We start from the raw sequence: 16,778 nt of genomic DNA, 5'->3' as shown, positions 1-16,778 counted from the left end.
GCCTTGGGGGCCTCCAGAAGATTCTTCAGCTGGCAGGGCCCGGAGATCCCCGCCAGCCCAGGTATTTATCTTTACGGGAGGGGGATGGACAGAGAGGAAATATGTGGGTCATGCCCACCCAGTCCACCCCCAGGCCCACCCAAAAAATGAGGTCTGGCTACGCTACTGCGGGAGAGGGGAGATATGATGGAGACATTTAAATACCTATCCAGCTCATTTTCGAAAGTGATCGCCGGCCATTTTCTGACATAAATAGGGAGATGGCCGGCGATCTCGGAAAAGCGGCCAAATCGGTATAATCGAAAGCCGCTTTTTTGGCAACATCGCCGCTTTCCCGTTGCATCACCGGCCAAAGTTCAAAGGGGCATGTCGGTGGTGAAGCGAAGGCGGGACATGGGCGGGCATGGGCGTGGCTACCAGATGGCCAGCTTTCGGCGATAATGGGAAAAAAAAACGTTGATAAGCAGTATATCGCCGGGTTTACTTGGTCCTTTTATTTTCACGACCAAGCCTCAAAAAGGTGCCCCAAATGACCAGGACCACTGGAGGGAATGGGGGATGACCTCCCCATACTCCCCCAGTGGTCACCAACCCCCTCCCATACTAAAAAAATAAAACTAAAAACCTTTATTGCCAGCCTGTATGCCAGCCTCAAATGCCGTACCCACCTCCATGACAGCAGAATGTGTTGTATCCTCTGACAGCCTTTCCCTGGTTGCGATGTGGCTCTTGGGTGAATGTGACACCTTTCTATTAGGTGCCCTGCAGAGTCTCATCAGCAATGCATTGTGGTGGGTGTAGGGTACTGGGCTCTACTCCCATGGTGCTTTCCCCCCCTGCTAACTGGGTCAGTGTGTGCCCTGTTTTGTTTCCGGTAGTCCATGAGGTAGTGGCCATTTTTGTAAGCCAGTTTTAGATCCCTTTCATGTGTTACCCATGTTAGAGAACGTTATTACCTTGAATGTTGCTGAAAGATGGCATTGTACACCACTCTGCCAGTCTGACCTACTGTTAATCTCAGTAACATGGAGACTCTTTGCCAGTGGGGCACAACCTCTGATCTGCAGTTAACTGTGAGTAAACGTGCTTATTAAAATAAAGGACTTTTTCAAAGAGATTAGTCTTCAGGTGTCAACTGGTGTGCCAAGGTTATACAGCAGCAACAAGTCCTAGAGGCCTGCGTGTATGCAGGTCCCTGGAGCACTTTTAGTGGGTACCGCAGTGCACTTAAGGCAGGCGGACCCAGGCCCATCCCCCCCTACCTGTAACACTTGTGCTGGTAATGGAAGCCCTCCAAAACCCACTGTACCCACATGTAGTTGCCCTCTTCACCCCTAAGAGCTTTGGTAGTGTTGTACATTTGTGGGTAGTGGGTTTTATTTTGGGGGGGGGGGGCTCAGCACCCAAAGTAAGGGAGCTATGCATGTGGGAGGTTTTTCTGAAGTCCACCGCACTGACCCCTAGGTTGCCCAGCTGGTGTCCTGGCATGTCAGGGGGACCAGTGCGCTACAAATGCTGGCTCCTCCCACGACCAAACAGGGGCGTATCTGCGTGGGGCCACAGGGGCCTGGGCCCCCGCAGATTTCGCCCTGGCCCCCCTCCCCGCCGTCAACCCTCCCCCGCTGCTTACTTTTGCTGGCGCCGAGGTCCGACCCGCAATCTCCGTTTTTCGTCTTCCTCCGTGGCCATGCTTCCAGGAAGTAACGCTGCAGTGCTGATTCGTTGAATCCAGTTCGGCGTCTGACGTCAGACGTCGAACTGGATTCAACGAATCAGCACTGCAGCGTTACTTCCTGGAAGCATGGCCACGGAGGAAGACGAAAAACGGAGATTGCGGGTCGGACCTCGGCGCCAGCAAAAGTAAGCAGCGGGGGAGGGTTGACGGCGGGGAGGGGGTGGAGAGAGGCGGCGGGGGGGGGGGGAGGGAGGCAAAAATGTGCCCCCCCTCTCTGGCTGTGGCCCCCCCTACCGCCGGATTCCAGATACGCCCCTGCGACCAAATGCCTTGGATTTTGCCGGGTTGAAGATGGCCGACATTTTTTTCCATTATCGCTGAAAAACAAATCCGGCCATCTCAAACCCGGCGAACTCCAAGGCATTTGGCCGAGCTAAACCGTATTATCAAAAAAAAGATGGCCGGCCATCTTTTTCAATGATAAGGTTCCGGCCAGCTGTAGCGCCGCCGCCAACGTAGATCGCCGGCAATCTATTTGGCCAGCGACGTTCGATTATGCCCCTCCACGTGACATAAATGCGCATGAGGCAAGTCTCTTTCAACGGAAAGGAAGCTTTGGAATGAGATGGCATAGAATGAAGTTGAAAGGGGATAGATTCAGAAGTAACCTGAGGAAATACTTCTTCATACAAAAGGGTGGTGAATTCATAGAATGGCCTCCTGGTGGAAGTGGTGGACACAAAAACATCTGTGTTGAAGAGAGCTTGGGACAAGTACATAGGATCTCTAAGGGAGTGAAAGGAAGAGTAGCTGGCATGGATGGGCAGACTGTATAGGCCATATGGTCTTTATCTGCCTACATTTTTCTCTGTTTCTATATTTATGGATTATCCGTTGGCCAGTAGATCTCACACTGCTCACCAATAAATCCAAACTATTCTGGACTACAGAGTCATCCTGATAAGTAGGCTATATCCCTACTATCATGGTATCCCTCAAACAGGCTTCAGTTGTAACACGGTCTGACACCCAGAACTACTTAATCTACCTGTCAGGCAACATATTTTATCGTCTTAAAGCAGCACTGTTTTTATACTTATGTCTAGAACAGTTAACATCACTTCTAATGATTGTTTTTCTACACGGTTTCCTCTTTTATTCTTTTTCTTTATCTTAAGAGTATTATTTGCTTTTGTTGGGGCATCTTACTAAGTCCTGGGGCTGCCATCCATCCTCCTTTCTCTGTTTCTGCTCAGCACACCTGCAACATCACGACGCCTCTCTCTTTAGTTAACAGAAATTCAAAATCAATAGTGTAAAACAAACGGGACAGAGAAAAGACACCTAAAGAATATGCAGGCAGCTCTATTTACACTAAATGCTCAAATTATTCTGAAGTATGTGTTTTATCAACTTGCCAAACATGTGGATAAAGGAATTAGCTGGATTATTAACCAGAGGTAGACCTTGCCCTAAGTTCACCAAATCACAGTATGTAATCTCGGTCACAGCTTTAGAATGAGAGCAGTCTTCTGGGTTCCGGCTACTAGGCCCAGATCAGCTGTTCTCTCTCTTCTACTTGAACTTCAGGGTTCCACGGAGGAGGGAGCCAAACATAATTAATTGTTTTAATCCTTTTTGAAATTATACAAAAAAAAAAAAAACCCTCTTTCCTTATTTTTAAGCCTAACACATATAACGGCATATAGACAACATAACAGCTTAGAATCAAAGAAAAGTAGATTGTAAAAAGGAAAAAAACATTCTTTACCTGAATAAGAGTGCTGCGTTCCCTCACTGGATATTGCCGATACACCTCCAATAGCAGTAATTCCCTCTTTTTTGTTTATTGATTTTCTGAATGACTTGCTTATTTCCTTACTTTTCAATTCTTGTATGACCTTTTCCAAGACAGAAGAGAAAAAGTGCTATGGCTGTGGAATCAGTTATTGACCTGAACTGCATGTGCTGCACTCTGTAGAAAACTGTGACAGTATAGTTAGCAATCAGAGCACAGAATTGCAGAACTGAAGACCATCCCTACTTTAATAATACTCAACAGTATTATCACTTTTACAGAGCTCACAAGTTACCCAGTTTCCCTATGTTACCCTATGCTTGGAACAACCTTCCTGAGCCCTTACGCCAAGCCCCCTCCCTGCCCGTCTTCAAGTCTTTGCTTAAAGCCCACCTCTTCAATACTGCGTTCGGCACCTAACCCTTACCGTTCAGTGAATCCAGACTGCCCCAATTTGACTGCCCCTATCGGACCAACCATTCACTTGTCTATTAGATTGTAAGCTCTTTGAGCAGGGACTGTCTCTCTTTGTTAAATTGTACAGCGCTGCGTAACCCTAGTAGCGCTCTAGAAATGTTAAGTAGTAGTAAGTAGTAGTTTCAGGCTGGAGACTTTTGGATAGTCCTGGTTTTGAACTTACATCCGAAGCAGTGTGGGATTTCTAGTGCCAGATTCTGCCCATTGAAACCAGTGCTACAAGTCCCTTAATACAACAGGATGGAGTGTTCAGAAATTCGGGACTGTACCAGACTCTCCAGCCTGGAACTGGGTAACTTGGCATCTCTGCTTTTAAGTGCTGCTGGATGTAGGCAATCTAAGTGGATACCTGAGGTGGTGGGAGATAAGTTGAATTGCCAGAAGTGGGGATTTTAATACTAGTTTTCTAGTCCATTGCTGTAATTTCTAAACCATGTCTCCCCTTCCTCCTTCTCATTTAGCTCCTTCCTCCACCACTAACTTTCTGACTGAGCAAATCAATATGGAAACAATTCTACAACTGGGCGCTTCTGTGTAGGCACCCTAAGGATGTGTGGTAGGGGCCTATTCCATAATGGAAACTAGACAAATAGCATAATCCATTTAGGCGCCCGCAGTTACACAAGCCATATAGCTGACATAAGTGCAGGCATCAAAATGCAGAAGGGGAGTGTGTAATTTACAGTATTCTGTACGTTACAGGTGTAAGTGGAAGCCCCATCCATGTCCCACCCTGTGCACACCCTCCCTCCCTTGCAAATATGCTCTATGTAACTCAAGTGAGCAATTATAGAATAGATCTTAGGCACCTTACTATTACTTACGCAGATATCTGCACACATCCAGCCAATGTTCAGCGCTATTTAACCGGCCAGGAATATTCTGGATTAGCACATAGTAGCTAACCAGCTATATCGCATGATATAGCCGACTATCCGTGAATATTCAAATGCTGGCCAGCTATGTTTAGCAGCCAAATTGGACTGCCTAAATAGCACTCCTATCTTTGGCTGCTATAAAGTTAACCAACCAGCACTGAATATTCACTTAGGAGTCATTTTACTAAGGCACAATAACAGATTTAACGCGTACTAAGGATTAGCGCATGCTAAATAAGATGCCCATAGGAATATAATGGGTGTCTTATCATTTAGTGCAAACTAATCATGAGCGCGTGCTCAATCTTTAAGTGTGCCTTAATAAAAGGAACCCTTAGCCGGTTAAATTTGAGCTGGCCAAAAAAAAAAAAATTATATTCAATGCCAGTCACCAGAAACGGACCGGCATTGAATATTCGGGGTCAGCATTGACTACGGCACTTATGCGAGCTGCCTCCTGTGGTCTGAATATTGGACTGATATATGCATATGTGTTAGTATTGGGGGCATAAATGCAGCTAATTATATAACAGAATTGCCCTTTATATCTCAATTTGCTCAGACTTCAACCATGAGCTCTTTTAGGCAGGACTATATCAAGTGAAGCAACTTCTGCAGTGCTGTGAACATTGATGGCATATTGTAGTCAATTTACCACCACAATTTTGAGCCTCAGATATTCAGAGGTGAGGAGAGAGCAAGGGAACTGAACAGGAACGCCTTTGGTGAATTCCAGCAGGTGTCAGCTAGTTTCACTCATAATACATGGACAGGAAACACAGTTCTGAGCTCATCTTTATAATAAAGATTGTAACCTGTAGTTTTATAACCCTGTTTATTTAAGAAGCAAGCAAGACTCTTTTAAAGATGGATTAAACTATGTACACAAATGGAGGGGCATAATCGAATGGGGCACCCAAGTTTTCCTGAGGACGTCCTCGTAGGGCGCCCCCACGAAGGGGCGAGGAACCCCGTATTATCGAAACAAGATGGGCAGCCATCTTTCGTTTCGATAATACAGTCAGGGACGCCCAAATCTCAACATTTAGGTCGACCTTAGAGATGGTCATCCCTAGAGATGGTCGTCCCCGATTTTCGGCGATAATGGAACCCGAGGACGTCCATCTCAGAAACGACCAAATTCCAAGCCCTTTGGTAGTGGGAGGAGTCAGAATTTGTAGGGCACTGGTCCCCCTCACATGCCAAGACACCAACCGGGCATCCTAGGGGGCACTGCAGTGGACTTCAGAAAAAGCTCCCAGGTGCATAGCTCCCTTACCTTGTGTGCTGAGCCCCCCAAACCCACTCCCCACAACTGTACACCACTACCATAGCCCTTAGGGATGAAGGGGGGCACCTAGATGTGGGTACAGTGGGTTTCTGGTGGGTTTTGGAGGGCTCACATTCACCACCACAAGTGGAACAGGTAGGGGGGAGGATGGGCCTGGGTACACCTGCCTGAAGTGCACTGCAGTACCCACTAAAACTTCTCCAGGGACCTGCATACTGCTGTCATGGAGCTGGGTATGGAGGCTGGAAAAAATATTTTAACATTTTTTTAGGGTGGGAGGGGGTTAGTGACCACTGGGGGAGTAGGGGGAGGTCATCCCCGAATCCCTCTGGTGGTCATCTGGTCGTTTAGGGCACATTTTGTGGCTTGGTCATTAAAAAAAACAAAGGACCAAGTAAAGTCGGCCAAGTGTTCATTAGGGACACCCTTCTTTTTTCCATTATTGGCCTATGACACCCATGTGTTAAGCACGCCCCAGTCCCGCCTTCGCTATGCTTCCGACACGCCCCCGGGAACTTTGGTCGTCCCTGCAACGGAAAGAAGCTGAGGGCGCCCAAAATCAGCTTTCAATTATGCCGATTTGGGCGACCCTGGGAAAAGGACGCCCATCTCCCGATTTGTGTCGAAAGATGAGCGCCCTTCTCTTTTGAAAATGAGCCCAATGGTCTCTCCTCGCCTTGTGTATTTACTTAGCTTGGCAGCCCTAAAGTTGGTCCAGTAAGTAAGGGTGAACACGATCAGGATATGAGCTTAGCTCCCCATTTGAGCCAGGATTCTGTTCCAGCACTCAGGGTGCAATTTAATCATTCTGTAAGGGCAGAGTATTTACTGAACACACTGCCTGCAGGCGGAAGACAGCAAAAATTAGAGAAGTTACTCAAATGCAGGAGCAATTCTCGAAGGGAATTCATTTTTTTTTTTACTATATTACTGACTTTGTTTCTAAGGGGCCCTGTTTATTAAGGTATGCTAGCATTTTTAATGCGAGCTAAACGCTACAGATGCCCACATATTCCTTTGGAAGTCTTGCGAGGCCGCCGCTGGAAGTCTTGGCAGCCATTTTTAGAAAGCAGAGAGGAGAGGATCAGCACAGCGGCAGAGGGCAGGAAAGAGTGGGAACCTTTTCTACCCCAAAGAAGCCACTAGACCACCAGGGTGTCTAAAGCTATGTGCCAGGAATGCACCCAGGGTCGGAGGGGAGGTGAATGAAGTTGGGATTTGGGAATCGGAATGGTAAAAAGGGTGAGTCTCGTTTCCCCTTCCTCATGCTGCCGTCATTGCTAAACACTCAAAACAAAACGAGCAAACCTATGAGCTGCTGCATCCACACTGTGGTTCTTTATTGTTGATGGCACTGTTATATTTGTGCAGAATTTTTCTTTTTAACCAGACGTTGGACTAGCTCCTACTCATTTCCCACTCCTGTATCTTCTGTAAAGTGTCCTTTACCACTGTCTGAATAATCTTAAGCAGCTAGCAGGACAAGGATCCAAGGGTACGATGGTAGTATTCAAGAGTTATAATGTCTCTGTATCGCTCCATGGTGTGACCTCACCTTGAGTATAGCATGCAATTCTAATGGAACTGTCATTCTATATACAAAACATCACACAGGCCCTATATGAAATAAAAATGTATTTATACCAAAGAATATTTTCTTAGCACTATTTTACTTACCGACACAAATTCTTCAAAGTTTATCTTACCATCCTTGTTGCTATCAGCAGCTGCTAGGATTTTTTCCACTATTTCTCGGACTTTGTAGCCAGGTAAGGGAATGTTTGCCTCTTTAAAAAGATCATGAAGTTCATAGTCACTGACGTAGCCACTGTTGTCAATGTCTGCAAGTGTGAAAATTTAAATTAAATTTTTAAACTTCATAACTTTATGAGATTTTATTTTCTTTTCAGATGTAAGGGGGTCCTACTAGTCTCAGTGTCTTACAGATACTCGTAAATGAGATCAGAGATAGGGTATACTGGTTTTCAGATGATCCCTAATGGGAGGTGCCTAGGAGGCAATTGGTTTCAGTATGGCATAGGAGCCCAGAAGATTATTTGATCTTTCCTCCTACCTCTCCTGCAAGGGCTCAAAGGTGGAGCACCCTGGTCTCCAGGAGATGGAAAAAGTTTGTGTCCTAGAGGATTCTGGGTAAAAGAAACAAGAGATGATTCTTAGTAAAAGGCATAAAAACGCTATTTCTCATTCCAGAGAAAATTAACCGTAAGTGCTGAAGAAGTTGATCCCCAGTCTGGAGCAGAGCCAGGAAACCTTTTTCCCTCTCATCCCCCTCCAAAGGAACCTGGGAACCCAGGAGCAGAACATCCCAAGTGAAAATGCACTCTAGTGCTCCTGTTCAACCACTGCATCATGGCTAAGCAGGGGATGCAATGGATGAGGTATAATTTTGGCACGCTTGCCTCCCTTGTGCCATATGCGGCCACACCACCTGCATATAGCTAGCTATGGCCCTGCTCAGGAGGACACAGGATGGCCCCACAGCTCCCAGAAATAGCTCCTATTTTATGAGAAGGTGATCAGGGGCTACCCAGATATCACAACAACCATATGAAGATATAATTCTTTTTAAAATTATTGTCGGGAATTTTTAAACTTTGGTTTCTGGCTCAGCAATTTCCTCTGCCACGTTCCTGGGAAGATCCATTCAAAGTGGTTTACAGTTTACACAAAACATAATAGATAAAAAGACCCATCCTCTATATCTGAACCTTCCATCTCATCATTCCTTCCAAGGCTAAAGATGGGCCTTCGGTTGTTTTCAAAAGCCATGTAATCCATTTATACCCCGTAATTCATTCAGTAAACTATTCTAGTCCTGGGGTCAATTACCCTGAATACCCTAGGCCTCCATTTCATTTTTCTTATCTCCTTCAGTGTAGGGGCCACCAACAGATGACCTTGTGACAAGTGTAAATGTCCCCCTAGAGTATATCTAGAAATCTATTCTATCAAATAATCTGATAATTTGTTCCACTGTTGTGGGCCGCTGAAAGTAAGGGCTTTCTTGAAGCTAGTTCATCAATGAAAATTTGTTCAATTTGTAGCTTTCTAAAAAAAAAATAAAAAAGCACTTCTGACAACACCCCTGTGTGATAGAAACAATTTTAGTTAGACTATGAGCATTTATATTCACAGTCTTTTAGATCTTTCTTCACTATAGCCACATCTTGTTTGTTATTAACAGCTTTGTGATGAATCAAAAATGTAAACAGTCCACAAAATTCCACAAGCAGGGTTGAAAAATCAATCTGTTAAATATAGACCAATGCTAATTATATCATTTCAATTTTCCAATTCACAGCAAGCCTCAGGGTAAGCTAGCAATATCAGTGGAGAAGCAGCCTCGGAAGCAACTCGTTCCACACTAGGACACAGCCCAGTGCCTCGCATAAATCATCATCGGCTTCAAACTAAACTAGCCACACTTTAATCATACTTAAATAACTTGAACACGTATCTTAAAGCAGTCTTCATACAAAATCAAGAATTGAAGTGTTCAAGTTATTTAAGCATGATTAAAGTGTTATTACTTATTGAGATTTAATGCAGTGGATAGTTTAGTTTGAAGCCGATGATGATTTATGCAAGGCACTGGGCTGTGTCCTGGTGTGAAATGAGTCGCTTTTGAGGCTTCTTATCTACTGATTTTGCTAGCTTACCCTGTGGCTTGCTGTGAATTAAAGAATTGAAATGATATAATTAGCATTGGGGTTGGGTTATTTTTAAGAGACTAAGAGCTTTGTGAGCATCTTTGGGATCAAAGGTATTGTTCAATAATCAGATCTTGTGAGATGGCTGCACACGTTATTTACTTCCCTTCCAGCAATAGCTCACAGTGGTTACAACAGCAAAACCGCCCACATAGTAAATCAAACCTGTGCTCCTACAGGGATTCATCCTGCTGACGTGTGGGGAGGGGCCAAAAAACAAGGAAACGGAGGAGTAGATTACAGAACGTTTGATTATCTGCAATAATGTATGAAAGTGAAAACTACATGATAAAGACAATGGGGAAAATGCTGATACTACTGTTGATTTATAATACATCAGATTCTAAAGATGTTTAGCAAAATGCTGAGAAGCTCTAGAGCTCTTGGCTGGGTAGAAGTGAACATAGAGTACTGTACAGTCTCCTTTAGGGCTGATGACCCGCTGGCACTTTTGGTGCATAGTCAAAAGAGAAAGGAGGGTCCACACAGCTTCCACAGGTAACCAAAATACAGAACAGGGGTAGAAGGGAGGGATGGTTCCGGCAAACCAGGAGTTACTAAAACGTTTATTTGCCAAAATGGGTAATCCACAATACTGAAAAGGAGGTGACCTGAGTGACCCAACATGGGCTGTGTTTCAGCCAGACAAAGCCTTCCTCAGGGGTCACTGAGGTGAACTCCATAGATTGTGAAATGAAGGATCTAACAGGGATTCCTGAGGACTTATATCAAAAGTGCTCCAGCGCAGTGTCGCTAGTGTGCTTAGTGCACAGGAAAAGGCAATTTACTGTTTTGCGGTAAGCGTTTTCCCACGCACTAAGCACATGTTAGGGTTTAACGTCCTTTAGTAAAAGGGCCCTTTAGTTAGGACTCTGTACAGACATTTTAGTGTGTGATACTGCATTCATGGCTAGTGGTCTTATTTCCTAACAGGGACAACAAGAAGGGGGGCAAAATTCCCCAGGCCTCCAAGGGGGGGCCCAGTGCCAGGGTTTCTCTCTCTCTCTCCTGCTCCTGACAGGACCCTGGAGATCGTGTCCTGACAGGAGCAGGAGAGAGAAAACTCCAGCGCCGGGCCCCCCTTGGAGGCTGGGGAGGACCTTGAGGAACAGACACAGCAGGCTGCTCTTCTTCACAGTCTGCCAGATTGCCTTCCCCTGTGGCTGCTTTTACGCGCGCTGCCTGAGAGAAAAAGCAGCCTCAGGGGAAGGCCACACGGCAGAAGGAAGAACAACAGTCCTGGAGAACTCTTCTACTGGCGGGGCCTTGGGATCCCTGCCAGCCAAGGTACCCAGGGCAGGTGGCAGCAGCGATCGGGGAGGGTGGGGCGGCGATGATCCTGGTGGGGTAGGCCAGGCAGCGGCAATGACCCGGGGGGGGGAGGGAGTCTGGCGGTGGCCTTGCCCCGGGCCCCGCTCAGTCTCTCGGCAACCCTGTTTCCTAACATCAATAAAAATGGAAAAAACGAAGTCTACATTAACAAGCTCATTTTGAATGCACTAAGCTTACATCAACCAAAGTAGCAATTGTGGTACTATTGTCTTGCATACCGCCAAAAACACAACTGCACTGGGAATTCAGCCCAAAATAAATAACTAATTTTTGATCTCCCAAAAGTAGCTTATTATGACATCAGAACAGGGTCAGTTGACATCAGGAGCTTTATACTCTGCAGATTCCATGCAGGAGTCCATTTACATGGCCCATACCAGCAGCAGTCTTGCTGCAACTTGTCCTGCCTACAAGCACACTCCAGTTCATAGAGGGGCCCTTTTACTAAGCCATATAGGTGCCTACGCGTGCCCAATGTGCATCAATTTGGAGTTACCGCCCAGCAACTGCATGGCCTGGGCGATAATTTCATTTTTCACGCACATCTGCTACACTTGCCAGAAAATAATTTTTATTTTCCGGCATGCAGCAGAAACCTAGCGGTAATCATCATTCTACATGCGTAGACAATTACCAAACAGTTAAAGCGTGAGACCTTACTGCTAAGCCAATGGGTGGCGGTAAGGTCTCTGAGACCCAAAATGGACACACGCCAACTTTTTGCCACAAGTCCATTTTCAGCACAAATTTTAAAAAGGCCTTTTCTACAAGCGAGCTGAAAAATGGATCCGCGCATGCCCAAAACACGCACCTACACTAGTGCGGCCCATTTTTTAGCGCAACTTAATAAAGGGAAGGGAAATGGGACTTGATATACCGCCTTTCTGAGGGTTTTTACAACTACATTCAAAGCGGTTTACATCTATTCAGGTACTTATTTTGTACCAGGGGCAATGGAGGGTTAAGTGACTTGCCCAGAGTCACAAGGAGCTGCAGTGGGAATCAAACTCAGTTCCCCAGGATCAAAGTCCACTGCACTAACCACTAGGCTACTCCTCCACATAAAAGGACCCCACAGTACAGACCAAATGGTTATTTATATTACCATATATTATGATAACTTTTTATAAACCAAAACAGAATTAAAAACAAAACAAGAAAGACCGCAGCCAGTAAATATAGCCTCTTACAACACATGGAAGTAGCAATAACCCAGTTTGTCTCTCAAAGGGGATGACCTGGAACCACAAAGATCACTTACCCAAGGCACACATCCGACCTAGGCAGTTAGCTCAAATTAATCTCAGACCTCAATAATGATACCACTTTGTAATATACTCTATCATTTACGAATTTTAATGCTATACCACTTTGTATTTCTCAGATCCGGAAATGACGACTGTCACTACGGCATAATATAAGCCACATTGAGCCTGCAAAAAGGTGGAAAATGTGGGATACAAATGCAACAAATAAATAAATAATATGGATGAAAAAATGTTTTATCCTCTGAGAGCCATAACAAAACAGATTAGTTAATGACATGTGCTCCGTGATGTATTATACCATACTGAGCCAGGTATACTACAAGGTTTTTACCATTTTGTGTATATGTGAAAAATGCTTAGTATATCTGGGCTATTTTATGTTTAGTTCTGTACATTATATATAATACATACCTATTTTATCAAATGCTTCCTTCAGTTCCTCCAGCTCCTCACGTGGAATAACTGTAATGTTGTTCATCTTCTAAAAACTACAGTGGGGAAACGTCAGATCTGAGTATTCCAGGAAAGAAAAATCAGTGAACAGTATTACAGAGTCCATTGGAAATAAGTGTTTGCTTAACCCTCTAGCATGAATCAAGGTATACAAAGTAAATATTGAGCTTAATCACTCCATGTACTGATGGGCTGCCTGTGCTACTACACATAATTACTCTGCCCAGAGCACAGCACAACCCTTTGTTGAAACAATGACTAAGGATATGTCATAGGAGCACCTTTTTCACTCCTCATATTTTCACTTGGTATAATATAAACCTGATAACCAGTGGCGTTCCTAGGGTGGCTGACACCCGGGGCGGATCGCCGATGCACCCCCCCCCCCCGGGTGCATTTTTACCTGCTGGGGGGAGGGTGCTGCTCCCTCTGCCCCGGAACAGGAAGTAACCTTTTCCGGGGCAGAGGGAGCACGGAACGAGCAGCGCCAACAGGCGCGTGGCACCCCCCAGCGGCGTGCACCCAGGGCGGACCGCACCCACCGCCCCCCCTAGGAACGCCACTGCTGATAACAAGAAATGTCTTCATTTTTCAATACTTTATATTTTAAAATAAAATAGGTGTTCATTTACAGAATCATATTGTTTACATGGAGGGGCATTTTCCATATGATGTCTAAGTCCGAATTGAGATGTTTTGTAGAAAATTACTAAAAAAAAAAAAAAAAAAACATCTAGCCCACAGCCATAATCGAACCAAAAAAAATGTCTAAAATTCTGGTTTCATTATAGCTTTGAGCTATACGTTTTCATGCTCAATACTTCCATCTATAAGTATCATTAAAAAAATAATAAGTTCCAGGGGAAAATTAAGAAAACAAGCCATAGGGATGTCTGTCTGGCAGCATTCCTAGTAAACTGGCCACACAGACATCCCAGCAGTGCACGGGGCAGCCTAGTCATCAGTGCAGTGTGCTTCACATAAACAGAACCAGGTACAAAGCCCACCTAAACACCTCCATATTGCATGGTGAGCCATCCAGGAACAGAGAAAACCTACTGTACCAAAAGGTCCACCACTACAATTGACTCCTGACGCAGGCGCAAAGGCGCCGAAACACAGCTGCTGTGTTGAGTCACTTGATGCTCTTTATTAAAGACTTTTTTTAGTGTATATACGTCTCCCCTGTTTGTTGAAAGGGCCAGATCATTCTACTCCTTTTTTGTTGCATTACTTTGACGTAGGAATTGAGGGTTTCTCCACCTTCTGTGGCTGCTCCTCGCTTTCAGTCACGACTAAGTCAGAAAAAGATGCCCTAATTGACCAGCTGACCACTGGAGGGATTAAGGCATGACTCCTTCTTAATCTCCCAGTGGTCACCGACTCCTTCCCACCCCCCCACCCCCAAAGATGTGACAGTGACAGCAGATAGCAGGCTGTATGACATTTCTAGATATTATGGCCATTCCTAAGAAAGCAGCAGTGGAACCAGTTTCCATTCCCACTTTAGCTCCTGGAATATAGAAATACCTACTCTACCTAAATATAAGTGACCTGCAAGCCTGAGGGCCATTGTAGTGGTGGACCTTTAGGTGACTGAAACAGGTCTAGAAAAAAAAAGTATTTCTTTTTCACACTGGACTTTTTTTTTTTCAGTTCCATTATCACTGAAAAGCGTCCAGATTTTAAGTCGCTGAATTCCTGCTTATGTGTCACCCAAAACACACCTCCAACACACCCCCTTGCAATCTGGACAAACTGCAGGGTAAACTGCCCCAATTCTGAGCTTTGAAAGTCACGACTTAAGACGTTTTCACAAGAAAAACATCCATCTGCCACTTTGTGCCGCTTTTCTGTTTTGAAAATGAGTGCCACTACAGTTTGGTTGGAAAGGAAGAGAGCAATGAAGTCACACTCATCAACAAAAGTAACAGCTGGTAGTCGGAATACAGAGTTTGCAATACATATTTCAGAAGAAGTTATGGTACATCAGGACATTTGTTGTAATGATCGGTCTAAGTACTATAAGGGTAATTATATAACTGGGCACAACCATTTAGGCACCCCCCCCAAGGCCTTGTGGTAGGTGCCTCGGTTCATTAGACAATATAGTGTAATCAAGGATCAGCATTCTGTAAGTTATCTGCATAAGTGGGAGCCCTACCTATGTTCTACCCCTGCTCTGCTGATGAATAAGCCTGCCTTGCAAATACATGCTATGCAAGATAGGCATGTATTGAGCACTTAGGTGGAAGACTGGCATATATCTACATCTATGAGTATTCTAAGCATTTATGTGCTTATTGCATAAGTAAGTGTCAATTCCTAATTTATAGAATTGCCCTTCATGGGCATATTTTTAAAAAATCAGTGCTCCTAAATGTAGGCTCTTAAACTTGTACCCTATTTTTAGCTGGAAAATCATCTTAATTTTGGAGCTTAAGAGTTTGTAATGGAAGATTTAAAGGATTGCTTTTCAATCCTGCTTTGATCGATAATGAACTCTGAAATCTTCTGTCTTTGACCGAAAGTAACTTTTCTTGTAAATACAAAAGCAAGTTGCAGAAGATAAGGCATAGTTCTAATTAATTTGGTATGCAAAGGGGAGGATGGTGCTTGTTTTCGGAGGTTCAGCCTGGCCACCTGGACTTGGAAAACATGTGACCACATTCCCACAGTATGGCTTGTTTACCTAGACAGAGAAGCATTCTGTAATTTTCCTTAGCTCTGAACATGAGTTCTGTGCCTAATAAAAAGGGGAGTTTCTTTCAGTTAAATTGGGAGCTCATCTGTGAGTAACGTACCTACTGCGCAGGAGACTTGTTCCTGGTCTGAAAAGCTCCTGGCTTTCACTGTAACGGGCCCCCCCCCAGCTGATGATTAGAGCCTGGATGATGTAAGGACTAGTGATGTTGTATGTATACAGTGTATTATTGCTTCTTTTCCTGGTCTAAGAACTCTTAGCATTGCTTAGATGTAGGGACCAGTGATGTAATGATTGTTTATATAGCTAACCGTTGTATATATCTTAATCACTGTACATTTTAGCACCTCTAATAAAGGTTTCATTTATCTAATATGAATCCAAAAGAATCCACGGTAATTATTGAGTAGTCTGTGTCAGTAAGACAGGCTGTAAATCCATAGCAGTACAGAGTTATGCTTATAAATTTAGGCCTGCCATTGATTTACTGTATATACTCAAATATAAACAGAGGGGCCGATATTCAAACTGCGGGAGACAGCCTGGCTATCTCCCGCGGTCGGCAGTCAGCCTGGATATTCAATGACAGACTATTTCCAGTAACTGGCATAGAATATCAAGTTTATTTTTGGCCGGTTTAAACTTAACCAGCTAAGTTAATATTTGGAGATAGCCAGTTACATTTAAACAGGCCAAAGATATTCCAGCTATATACATGGCCCAGTGTGATCGCTTACAGTAACCAGCTATGTGCAGAGTATTCAGAGATAGCCGGCTATATCGCGTGATATAGCCAGTTATCTCCCACTAAATATCGCCGGATAGCCAGTTAAGTGCCATTTAACCGGCCAGGTATCATTCCTGGCTGGTTAAACGGTTTTGAATATCGGGAGGGAGAGATTTTTTTTACCACAAAATAAAATCATCAAAATGGCATCTTGGTTTATATTTGAACTGTCCCCTCTCCCCTGTGGTGTCTAGCATTCCTTCCCTTCCCTTGCTCTCCTGTGGTGGTTGGGATTCCTTCCCTTCCCTCCCTTCCTCCCCCGTGATATCCTTCTTCCATTGTCACTGCCCCCACCAAACCAAAAAAGCTCCCACTTCCCAAACAGAACCATCTCCCCTCTATCTTCTTAGTCGAAACAGCTGCCACAACTTCTAGCAGCAGAGG

The 16,778-nt window shown here is 44.6% G+C and overlaps 1 protein-coding gene across 1 annotated transcript in view; it reads right to left on the bottom strand.

Moving 5' to 3' along the window:
• The window catches only part of PLS1 (plastin 1), an 88,951-nt gene that overhangs the window by 47,301 nt on the left and 24,872 nt on the right, over positions 1-16,778 (bottom strand). The window contains exons 2-4 of the mRNA XM_030216439.1: positions 12,862-12,960; positions 7,797-7,960; positions 3,447-3,576 (exon numbers count right to left, since the gene is read on the bottom strand). Coding sequence (XP_030072299.1) covers positions 3,447-3,576; positions 7,797-7,960; positions 12,862-12,928 — 361 coding nt within the window. The 5' untranslated portion in view covers positions 12,929-12,960. The remainder of the gene's footprint in view (positions 1-3,446; positions 3,577-7,796; positions 7,961-12,861; positions 12,961-16,778) is intronic.

This window comes from Microcaecilia unicolor, chromosome 10 (genome assembly GCF_901765095.1).
Source record: "Microcaecilia unicolor chromosome 10, aMicUni1.1, whole genome shotgun sequence".
Classification (NCBI taxonomy): Eukaryota; Metazoa; Chordata; class Amphibia; order Gymnophiona; family Siphonopidae; genus Microcaecilia; species Microcaecilia unicolor.
Note: the sequence above shows the minus strand (reverse complement) of the source record. Positions and strands in the feature narration are given on the sequence as shown.